Genomic DNA, 12,596 nt, shown 5'->3' with positions numbered 1-12,596 from the left:
TGGACTACTGCAATGCTCTCTACATGGGGCTCCCCTTGAGGAGCACTCGGAGGCTCCAGTTAGTCCAGAATGCAGCCGCACGGGCGGTGTTGGGAGGGACTCGTCGCTCCCATGTAACGCCGTTACTGCGCGAGCTGCACTGGCTGCCGGTGGCTTTCCGGGTGCGNATGGCATCGGACCTGGCTATCTCCGAGACCGCCTTCTGCCTCAGATTACCTCTCATCGGCCGATATGCTCCCACAGAGTGGGTCTCCTCAGGGTGCCGTCAGCCAGACAGTGCCGGCTGGCGACCCCCAGGGGGAGGGCCTTCTCGGTGGGAGCTCCCACCCTATGGAACGAACTACCCCCAGAGATCCGGGTGATCCCTGATCTCCCTTCCTTCCGCCGCACCCTCAAGACATGGTTATTTAAGCTGGCAGGACTGGCCTAAGGGTTATTTTTTAGCTGGGTTTTATAACAATTTTTAAAAAATAACAAAGGCCTAATAATATTTCATTTTAATTAACATTTTAACTTTAGTATTTTTTGTATTTATGTATTTGTTTTTAAAAGGCTGTAAGCCGCCCTGAGTCCGTAGGGAGAAGGGCGGGGTAAAAATATAAATAATAAATAAATAAATAAATAAATTCAGCAGGCACCCAGTCCCAAGACGAAGGGAGAGCTTCAGGCCTTCCTGGGACTCCTTAATTTCTATCATGCTTTCCTCCCCCACAAGGCCGCAGTGGCAGAGCCGTTACACTGGCTCTTGGACAAGAAGGCCCCATGGAAGTGGACGAGTATCCACGAGAGGAGTTTTGCAGCAGTTAAAGCATTTTGTCATCAAATGCGGTGTTGGCTCATTTCAATGAGCAGTTGCCAATCAGCATCATGTGTGATGCATCCCCGTATGGGATCGGAGCTGTGTTAAGTCATCTCAGTGCTGATGGGACACAAGTCCCTATAGCCTATTACTCCAGGACTCTTTCTGCTGCAGAACGCAATTACGCACAAATAGATAGGGAAGCATTGGCCATTGTGGCGGGTATTAAAAAGTTTCATGACTTTTTGTATGGCTGCCATTTCATGGTCTTCACTGACCACAAGCCACTCCTGGGGTTGTTCACTATGAACAAGCAGATACCCCAGATTATCTCTCCTAGAATGTTGAGGTGGTCAATATTCTTACCTGCTTATGATTATTGTCTGGTTCAGAAACTGGGTAAAGAAATGGGCCACACAGACAGCCTTAGTAGGTTGCCTCTACAGCTATTAGAGTCAAATCCTGATCCAGCTAACCACATCCTGGCTATTCAGGATTTGCCGGAGCCTCCCCTTAATGCAGGGGATGTTGCTGCTGAAACAGCTTCAGACAACACGCTGAGCTGCGTGTTGAACTGTGTGCTCACAGGATGGCTGGAAACATGTCCTGGCCCTAACTTTCAGAGTTTCTGGAGAAGGAAGCATGAATTATCCACTTATAAGTGTTGTATCTTGTGGGGCAGTAGGGTAGTAATCCCGACCTCACTGAGGGCTAGAATCCTTGATTCTCTGCATGAGGGACATCCGGGAATAGTCCAAATGAAGGCACTCACGCGCAGCTATCTTTGGTGGCCTGGGCTCGATAAAGATATCAAGGCCCAGGTCCAAAGGTGCCTCATTTGCCAACAGTCAAGGCCAGAAATGCCACATGCTCCTGTGCACAGATGGGAGACCACATATACTCATTGGTCAAGGATTCATATTGATTTTGCTGGCTTCTTTCAGAGGCAACTCTTCCTCATTGTTGTGGACAGTCACTCCAAGTGGCTAGAGGTCATTCCAGTGTCCACTATGACTACTGCCAGGATCATCCAGGTTCTGCGCAGCATCTTTGCAACACATGGGCTCCCAGATGTCATAGTCTCAGACAATGGGGCTCAATTTACTTCTGCTGAGTTTCAGTCCTTCTTAAGGGTGAATATGATTAGACATGCCACTTCAGCTCCTTTTCAACTGGCCTCTAACGGCCAAGCGGAACGCCTGGTTAGAACAACCAAGGAATCCTTGAAGAGATCACAAATGGCAATTGGCATCACAGGTTGACAGATTTCCTACTTTGCAAATGCACTATACCAGTGGTTCTCAACCTGTGGGTCGGGACCCCATTTGGGGTCGATCGACCATTTCACGGGGGTCGCCAAGCAAGGCTGTCCGCCATTTTTTTTGTCCGCCATTTTTTTTGTCCGCCATTTCCCCCCCTTTTCCGGTGGGTGCCTTACCTCCCTTGGGCTGGGCCAGCTGGTGGTCGGCCTGCTCCATCTCTGCCGCTTGTCAGCTACGCCTCGGCCAGCGCAGCGGGCGGAACCACGCATGCATGGCGCTCCCGGGCAGGGAAAGTCCTCGACTTACGACCGGTTGGGTAGTCCTCGACTTACGACCGGTTTAGTCCTCGACTTACGACCGGTTGGGGTCGCGGCATTAAAAAGGTTGAGAACCATTGCACTACACCCTGCACTTCTACGGGCAAGAGCCCAGCTGAATTAAGATGGGGGCGCCGATTGATCACAAAGATGGATCGCTTAAACCCTGATAGGGTTGCATCACAGGTGCCGCAGCCTAAGGCACCAAGGCAATTGCAAGTGGGTGATCCAGTGTGGACGCGCAACTATGGACAAGAGGCACTGTGGGTGGGAGCTGTGGTTTGCAAGGTGTCAGGGCCGGTCTCAGACGAAGTGGCCCTAGAAGACGATCGCGTGCTTTGCAGGCACATTGACCAACTGTGATGGAGGTTACCACACCACTCTTCCACTCCTGACTCTGCTCTCGGGGGGGGAGGAGGAACATGATTGCGATCGTGCATCTGAGTCTCTCAGCGAAATTGGGACCTTGCGATCGCCGAATGGGGTTTTTACCAACGAGGCTGCTCCTAACTCAGGCACTGTGCCCATGGGACATTGCTCTCAATTGGCTTTTCATGCCGATCCGTTGGATTCTAGTTCACCGCGGAACTCTGGCTCAGGCCTACCGGAACAGGCCAGCCACAAGGAAATGGACAAAGGCTCGGGTCTACCGGAACAGGCCAGCCTTCATGAATTGGCTCTATCCGTGTCGGACGGGTAGTTTCTCCTTAATTCCAGGTTGCTTCTCTCTTTGATCAGTTTCCAACCATTGTTTCTTGTCCTTCCTTCTGATGCTTTGGTGAACAATCTGGCCCCCTCTGCATTGTGGCAGCCCCTCAGATACTGGAACACTGCTATCATGTCTCCCCTATTTCTTCTTTTCTTTAGACTAGCCAAACTGAAGTCCTGTAGCCATTCTTTGTATGTTTTCATCTCCAGACCTTTGATCATCTTAGTTGCTCTTCTCTGAATTTTTTCCAAACTCTCAACATCTTTTTTGTAACATGGTGACCAAAATTCGCTGCAGTATTCCACGTGTAGCCTAACTAGGGTTTTATAAAGCAGTAATAATACTTCGCGTGATCTTGATTCTATACCTCTGTTTATACAACCCAGGATTGTATTAGATTTTTTGGTTGCTGATTTGTGAAAAATAAAAGTAATGCATCTGCTGAAGCATGTTAAAATGTGGATAAAGCCTCCTTCCTCTTTCTTCAGGCAGAAGTGCTAGTCTCGGTTAGGGATTTCTCCTGACAGGGTATGAAAGAGGAACCAGATCCTGGAAAAGTCTCAGCCTAAGATTCTACATTGAGGCAAGAAAAAACAAATGCACAGGTATAGGTACCTTGCTCAATAGTAGTAACTGTGAGAGGGATCTCGGAGTCCTAGTGGACAATCACTTAAATATAAGCTGCAGCTTCCAAAAAAGCCAACACAGTGCTAGGCTGCATTAACAGAGGGATAGAATCAAGATCATGCAAAGTGTTAATACCACTTTACAATGCCTTGGTAAGGCAACACTTGGAATACTGTATCACGTTTTGGTCACCACCATGTAAAAAAGATGTTGAGATTCTAGAAGGAGTACAGAGAAGAACAACAAACATGATTAGGGGATTGGAGGCTAAAACATATAAGGAACAGTTGTAGAATTAGGTATGTCTAATTTAATGAAGAGAAGGACGAGGGGGGACATGATAGCAGTGTTCCAATATCTCAGGGGATGCCACAAAGAAGAGGGAGTCAAGCTATTCTACAAAGCACCTGAAGGCAGGACAAGAAGCAATGGATGGAAACTAACCAAAGAGAGAAGCAACCTAGAACTAAGGAGAAACTTCCTGACCATTAGAACAATTAACCAGTGGAACAACCTTCCTCAAATAGCTGTGAATGCTCCAGCACTGGAAGTTTTTAAGAAGAGATTGGACAGACATTTGTCTGAAATGGTATAGGGTCTCCTGCCTGAGCAGGGGGTTGGCCTAGATCACCTCCAAGATCCCTTCCAACTACTACTACTACTACTACTACTACTACTACTACTACTACTACTACTACTACTACTACTACTACTTCTTCTTCTTCTTCTTCTTCTTCTTCTTCTTCTTCTTCTTCTTCTTCTTCTTCTTCTTCTTCTTCTTATTATTATTATTATTATTATTATTATTATTATTATTATTATTATTATTATTATTATTATTATTATTATTATTATTATTATATAGTTCTGTCATGTCCACTATTCTAATGAATGTTAATGAGTAAATGAGTAAAAAAGAGAACAGTGGCTACAAAAATGGTTACTAATATAGAATTGCACTAATCAGTTCCTGCTGGTGTCTTCCCATCAACATCTAATTTCCACAATAGAAACAGAAGTTGGACTAGGTAAGCCTTTGGTTTGAACTGATACATCTTTGTTTTATGAAATTTATTATAAGTATCCACTCAGGCAGACTCTATTCTGTTAATTAGTATTGGCTTAGTGAATGAAGGAGGCCTTGCTCCACCACTTTGAGATACCCTTTTTAGATTGTTGTTAAATGTCATAAATGGTCAATGAATAGGCAGTAAAGGTTGCCACTACTGTTTTTGTGTTTTTATTTTATCTTCACTGTAGGTGCTCGGAGCTGCTTGGGGGAACTCTTTGCAAGGATTCAGGTCTTCATTATGTTCACCAGCCTACTGAGGGCATTTAGGTTGCAACCCCCAGAAGGAGTGGAGAAACTCAGTGAAGAACCAGTACTAGGAATAACTCTGCATCCCTTTCCTTTTAAGATCTGTGCTGTTCCTCGCTCCAGAACGCCATAGAAGGGGAAAATGACTAAATGTTTATTTAGTTCTACAGATCTTATGTCAGCGCTGCGACAACTAAAAGCTGTAGCCATGATACCTTTTGCCTTCATTGTTTTTTTTTGTTGTTGTTTGGAAATTTCAGATGGAGAAGGGGGAGGGGGCAATGCTTGAGCTGTTTCACTTAGCCACAACAATTGCAACTGTGTGAGAATCAAGGTCAATGCTAGAAAAAGTTTGGCAGGTTGAAAAGTTGGGAGGAGAACCCACGTTTTAGAATAATTGGTGAATGTGATTTATGACAGCCTTTCTGGGATGGGAATTTCAACTTGTTACTTTGTAGCTGGTGGGAGGGAACTTTAGTCTTGGGTTCACCTATGTAAGTGCCAATACTTTGTTTCCTTATAAAATGTTCTTTGAAGAAGAAATCTTTAGCTTGAAGTTCTTTTAATTGGTTTAATCTATCGGAATCATGACATTAACCCAAAACTCAAACTTATCTTAAAATTCATGAGGTCCTGAGCTCTGGTTGCCTACCCAAAGCCTTGGGAGGACGACAAAGACTCAGGGAAGAATCCAAGATGGAGAAAAAGGAGGAACCTGTCACCAGCACTGTGACCACAGCTGCTACATCAGCGGATGGAGTGCAGGCCATTGCACCAATAGAGAGTGTGGTTTTGGAAACTCCAGCGGCAGGGGTGAGACCAAAGGCATGGGAGCCCATCTGGTCATTGGAATGGGCCCTGCCTAGCAGAGACTCTTGGCATTCAGAGGCAGCCCAACAGAAAAAGAATTCTACAAAGGCCACTGAAGCTGAATTTCCACTGACTACCTCCCACGAGTCGCGCTCTTCTGATCGAAGAGGTACTAAGTGTGTGGCACCTTTGGATGAGTCGGGTGAGTGGAAATACCTGACAGCAATTCAAAGCCAGTCAGTCAAGTGTTTGAGGGAGAAATATGAAGGACTGGACGTGGGAAGCAGGGAGCAGGTCACCCGTCAATTATTGGTCAGTAAGCGGGATGACAGACGCCCCTGAGATCATTCCCAGTCCAGGAAGAGTCCCAGTCCCATAGCTGGAGCCCGGGCCACCTCCCCACATCTGAAGCCACCAGCTTTAACTTCAAGTTCAGTGCAGAGGTGAAGTCCGGATCGTCACCAGCAATGTGCTAGCTCCAACCTCCATTGGCAGCCACTGAACCCTAACCACCATTGACATCGTGACAGCCCTGAGCATTTAGAATGGTATGTTAGCCCTGAACAGCGCTGCTTCTATATGAGCCCTGACTGGCACCCATGTCACCTTAGCCCGGACTGCCATCGGCACAGGGAGAGCCTCGGTCATTATCGATATTCCGGTAACCCCGACAGGGATCTGTGTCGGGCTAGCCCAGATTGTCATCAACACCAGTCCAGTCCAGACTGTCACCATTACCAACGTAACCCCGAGCCTCACCATTGACGACTCAGTCCTGACCACCATCAACACTGTTACAACAGCCCAGGGCCAATGCTAAGGTTTGATCATGTAGGAGGAATCCAATGTGATCTAATACAACAGTATGGATGGCTGCACACTTTATTGGACAGGCAGAAACCCATAACAGTTCCTTCTTTTAAACCCAAGTTTGATGGGGACCCTGAAAAGCTAACCTTCTTTTTGAACCAAGTGTGCTCCTACATGAACTGAAATGCCAATGCCTATCTGGACCCTGATGCAATAGTCGATGTCATAGCAGCAAACCTAGAGGGGAGGCATCGGAATGGCTAAATAGCTTGAACAATGAGCAAGCACCTAAAATATGGGACTACAACCTATTCATCCAAGGATTAAGAGCCAGATTCGAGGATGAATCCATAGCTCTACAGGCAGAGAAGGACATTCATGAAGTAAAACAGGGAGGTAGACCAGCAAAGGAATATGTGCATGAATTCCAGAGGGTGGCAAGTAGAATTGAGTGGTGGCCAGAGCGATCCCTGGTTCACCATTTCAAGAATGACCTGGACCCCAATTTGTTCCAAGCCTGACCATCTACAGGAGTGATATTGGGTGGCAATGAAGATGGACATTGAGGTGACCCGCTAAAAGAAGCTATCGATTCCTGGACATGGACCAATGCCAGACCAGACTAAGTGACCACCTGCCAGATGAACTCCAGTGACTGGAATGGAGGAACCTTCAAAACCACCTTCGGGCCCACCGATCAAATGTTTTAGGTGTGGTCAACCGGTCACCAGGCAGCAGCTTGTCCTGTCCCATTCCCGCAGCAGAAAAGTGGCTCAGCCCCGCTGGAAAAGAGAAAGAGAAGCCAGCCATCTACCAGAGAGAAATCAAATTGGATCGCTCAGGAACCAATTGCCCAAGTCACCTCACCTACTCAAGAGAAGGTCGAGACCCCAGCCGACCTGGCCACTGCACTGGCTCCTTATGACAGTGATGACGAGGGGGAGAACGACCGATGGTGAGTCAACCTATTCCACCTTTTTGCCTGTCTGCCAAACTTATAGTTCCTAAGACAGGTGCTCAAATGAAATTACGGTTGTTGGTAGATTCAGGGTACTCACGATGCCTTATCAGCCTTCCAGTTGCTCTCAAACTAGACATTCGGGTGAGGCTACTCTCCAACTCCATGAAATTTGAACAGGCAGATGGATCTTTAATGGGAGAAACCTTAATCACCCACCTAACAGTACCGGTGCAGCTGGAAGTAGGTGAACATTGGGAGTTCATCCGATTTGTGGGGGCTCCAAAAATGACTGAAGCAGTGATTCTAGGTCTAGCTTGGTTAGACAAGTGGAAACATTTTATATGATGGGAGAAGGGGATGAGAATCCTGAGATTGCCCATAGGGCCATCTCCCCCCGTCCGTCCCATGACATTAGTAGAGAAACAAAACCACCACCCAAAACGATAAAGATAGCAACTATTCCCCTGCCAGGATAGCCGCTCATTCCCAGAGAATATTGAGACTTAGCAGAGGTGTAAGTGAAAAGGAATGTGATGTCCCGCCATCCCACAGACCAAATGACTGCGCCATTGAGATTTTACCGGGAGCCAAGCTGCCAAAACCAAAGATGTATGCCATGACCCCCCTTCAAGGTGGAGGAAATGCGGCAGTACATCGACAAGAATTTGGCCAGAGGGTTCATTGAGTCTACCAAATCCAAAGTAGCAACCCCGGTATTGTTCAAAGAAAAGAAAGATGGGTCGCTCAGGCTCTGCGTAGACTTTAAAGGCCTCAACAGTGTGTGTGGAAAATATGTACCCCTTCCCCTAATGAAGGACTTATTAACCTATCTGGCAAAGGGATGGATTTTCATCAAATTAGACCTAAGAGAGGTGTACTACCGCATGAGAATAAGAGAAGGCAATGAATGGAAAACTACTTTTAACAGCCCTTTGGGTAGATCAGTTTAGAGTTATGCCATTTGGATTACAAGGAGCTCCTGCTGTGTTCATGCAACTGATTAACCAGGTGCTACACGATCATTTCTACAAGGGCGTTTTGGTGTATCTTGATGACATCTTAATCTATACAAAGACTTTGATAGAACATGTAACCTTAGTGCGAGAGGCACTGAAAAAACTCCTAAACACTAAGCTCTATGTCAAACTTTCAAAGTTTGGATTATTTAGGCTATAGAATTTCCAGCAAAGGCATTGAGATGGATCCAGCTAAAGTGAAAGCTGTAATTGAATGGTAACCTCCAAAAACTCGAGAGTAACTACAGAGTTTCCTAAGATTTGCTAACTTCTACTGTCAATTCATCCCTTCATTTGATGAAATTGCTTTGCCCCTGACAGAACTGTTAAAAACTGGCAAAGAAGTGGGGAAGCCGCGACCTGGTCAGCCACTACATTGATCTATGGAATGCCAAACCGCTTTTGAAAACTTAAAAAGACGATTTGCTGCTGAGCCAATTTTAACGCACCCCTACCCAGAGGAACCATTCGTAATTCAAGCTTATGCTAGTGATGTGGCTGTAGGGGGAGTACTCTTACAAAAAAGTTATGAGGGGATTTTATTTGTTGTTAGTTGCGAAGTTGTGTCAGACCCATCACAACCCCATGGACAACGTTCCTCCAGGTCTTCCTGTCCTCTACCATCTTCTGGAGTCTATTTAAGCTCAAGCCTACTGCTTCAGTGACTCCATCCAGCCACCTCATTCTCTGTCATCCCCTTATTCTATTGCCCTCAATCTTTACCAGCATTAGGCTCTTCTCCAGTGAGTCCTTCCTTCTCATTAGGTGGCCAAAGTATTTGAGTTTCAACTTCAGGATCTGGCCTTCTAAAGAGCAGTCAGGGTTGATCTCCTCTAGGACTGACTGGTTTGAATGCCTTGCAGTCCAGGGGACTCAATAGAGTCTTCTCCAGCACCATAGTTCAAAGGCCTCAATTCTTTGGCACTCAGCCTTTCTTATGGTCCAACTTTCACAGCCATACATTGCAACTGGGAAAACCATGGCCTTGACTCTACGCACTTTTGTTGACAGGGTGATGTCTCTGCTTTTTAGTATGCTGTCTAGATTTGCCATAGCTTTCCTCCCCAGGAGCAAGCGTCTTTTAATTTCTTGGCTGCAGTCCCCATCTGTGCTGATCTTGGATCCTAGGAAAATAAAATCTGTCACTACTTCCATTTCTTCCCCATCTATTTGCCAGGAATTGAGAGGGCCGGATGCCATGATCTTGGTTTTCTTAATGTTGAGTTTCAAGCCAACCTTTGCACTCTCCTTCTTCACTCGCATCAAGAGGCTCTTTAGTTCCTCTTCACTTTCTGCCATAGAGTGGTATCATCTGCATATCTTAGGTTGTTGATATTTCTCCCGGCAATCTTAATTCCAACTTTTGATTCATCTAACCATGCCTTTCTCATGATGTGCTCTGCATATAAGTTAAATAGGCAGGGTGATAGTATACAGCCTTGCCAGACCCCCTTTCCCAATTTTGAACCAATCAGTGGTTCCGTGTCCAGTTCTCACTGTTGCTTCTTGACCCACGTATAGGTTTCTCAAGAGACAAATAAGATGGTCTGGTACTCCCATCTCTTTTTATAGCCCTGTGCTTATAATTTAAAAATGTTCACTGACACAGAGCGGAGATGGGCCATTTGGGAGAAAGAAGCCTTTGTGAACAGATGGGCTTTACTGGCATGGCGTCATTTCCTAGAAGGGAGCAAGGTGCCTTTTGAAGTATGGACTGATCACACAAACTTAGAGGCATTGAAAACTCCTCGTAAACTATCTCCCAAACAAGTACACTGGGCGCAATATTTTAATCATTTTAATTTCATCCTTAAGTACATACTGGGTGGGAAGAATTTCTTGGCTGATGCCCTGTTCAGATTACCCCAATATAAAAGCCAGTGTGAGCAGGTCATTGATTCCATTATGTCCACACCACAAGTTATGTCTCAGATAACCCCACAGAGACCCCAATCTGTATAAACTCCTAACCCTGATCATCCTTTAACAAAGAAGTGAAAACAATAACTGATTAATAATCAATGGTTTAAAGACAATCAAACCATCCTTACCCATAGGGATGGGTTAGCTTGGAAAGGCGGAAAATTATATTTGCCTAATTCACTCAAACTCCAAGTGCTCCAACACAGCCATGATGTAAAACAGGCTGGCCACTTTGGTTACTTGCAAACACTGCATTTAATTCACAGGTAATTTTGGTGGCCAGGCTTAAAGAAAGATGTGGAGAACTATGTAAAAAGCTGCACAGTCTGTGCTAACATGAAAAGAATTCCAAGGAATCCCCTGGACTATTGCAGCCTGTTGTGGATCCTTCCCAACCATGGGAAGAGATAGCTATGGACTTTATCATCGAGTTACCTGAAAGTAGAGGAAATACGGTAATATGGACTGTGATTGATCTTTTTTCAAAGCAGGCTCATTATATCATCTGCTCCAGCCTCCCATCTGCCCAGAAATTGGCTAAAATGTTCCTTAAACATATTTACAAGCTACATGGCATGCCAAAGCATGTAATGTCTGATGGGGGGGTGCAATTTACGGCTAAATTCTGGAGAAACTTTCTAAAAATAATTGGCTCTCTGCAAGGACTGTCATTGGCTTTTCACCCGTGTACGAATGGGGCGGCTGAAAAAGCGAACACAATGGTGGAGCAATATCTTAGGTGCTATGTAGATTATCAACAACTGAACTGGACTGACCTCCTCCCTTTTGCTGAAGTAGCTTACAACAACACTGTCCACAGTAGCACTGGATTTATGCCTTTTAAGATCGCCACGGGAAGGGATTTCATCCCGATGTCTGAATATCCCCAAGAACCACCTGCCTCTCAGACTTTAGATCAATGGATGTCAGCTTGGAAGGAAGTGTGGGACAATGCAAAGAAAGCTTTGAAAAAAGCCTCAGAAACATACAAAAACAAGCTGATAAGAGAAGAGCACCCCAAAGATCTTTTCGTGTGGGGGAAAAGGTTTATCTGTCCACAAAGTATTTAAGACAGGTTTTGCCTAGCAAAAAATTGGGGCTAAAATACCTGGACCATTTCCCCATAGTGCAAATTTTAAATCCAGTTACTGTAGAATTAAAACTCCCTCGATTCTTGGGGAAGATCCACCCAGTATTTCACTGCAGCTTGTTGAAACCTTTCGGAGAATCGACTCTAAGGCCCCCTCCTAAGAAAGCCCCTGGTCCCCTTGTGGTGGCTGGAGGCACTCATTACGAAGTGAAGTGTATTCTCGATGCTAGATTGTATAAAGGAAAATTGCAATACTTGGTGCAGTGGAAGGGCTATCCATTGTCAGAGGCTACTTGTGTAAAGTGTACTGATGTTAAAGCTGATAGACATATTTGTAAATTTTATGATAAACATCAGAACAAACCAAGGGGAAATCCTTAACTTATGGTTTTGTTTGATTTGCAGGACTTCTTTCTGCTAAGGGGGGCCAGATGTCAGCACTGCAACAACTAAAAGCTGTAGCCATGATACCTTTTGCCTTCATTTTTTGTTGTTGTTGTTTGGAAATTTCAGATGGAGAAGGGGGGAGGGGGAAATGCTTGAGCTGTTTCAGTTAGCCACAATAATTGCAGCTGTGTGAGAATCAAGGTCAAAGCTAGAAAAGGTTTTGGCGGGCTGAGAAGTTGGGAGGAGAGCCTGCGTTTTAGAATAATTGGTGAATGTGATTTATGACAGTCTTTCTGTGGTGGGAATTGCAACTTGTTACTTTGTAGGTGGTGGGAGGGAACTTTAGTCTTGGGTTCACCTTGGGTTCACCTTCTGCCACAGATTCCCTCCCATAGACCGGTACGCTCCCACAGAGCGGGCCTCCTCAGGGTGCCGTCGGCCAAGCAGTGTAGGCTGGCGACCCCCAGGGGGAGGGCCTTCTCTGTGGGTGCCCCCACCCTCTGGAACGAACTACCCCCCGAGATCCGGATGATTCCGGATCTCCTTACTTTCCACCGCGCCCTCAAG

The 12,596-nt window shown here is 45.7% G+C and overlaps 1 protein-coding gene across 1 annotated transcript in view; it reads left to right on the top strand.

Annotated features, from left to right (window-relative positions):
* LOC114922861 (cytochrome P450 2K6-like) overlaps nucleotides 1–5,182 on the top strand; it is a 28,297-nt gene extending 23,115 nt beyond the window's left edge. Inside the window, exons 5-6 of the mRNA XM_029284936.1 lie at nucleotides 4,975–5,096; nucleotides 5,156–5,182. Coding sequence (XP_029140769.1) covers nucleotides 4,975–5,096; nucleotides 5,156–5,182 — 149 coding nt within the window. The remainder of the gene's footprint in view (nucleotides 1–4,974; nucleotides 5,097–5,155) is intronic.
* The last annotated feature ends 7,414 nt before the right edge of the window (nucleotides 5,183–12,596 follow it).

Source organism: Protobothrops mucrosquamatus, unplaced genomic scaffold (assembly GCF_001527695.2).
Source record: "Protobothrops mucrosquamatus isolate PMUCROS unplaced genomic scaffold, P.Mucros_1.0 scaffold1126, whole genome shotgun sequence".
NCBI classification, from domain to species: Eukaryota; Metazoa; Chordata; class Lepidosauria; order Squamata; family Viperidae; genus Protobothrops; species Protobothrops mucrosquamatus.
This window is presented reverse-complemented; position numbering and strand designations above follow the sequence as displayed.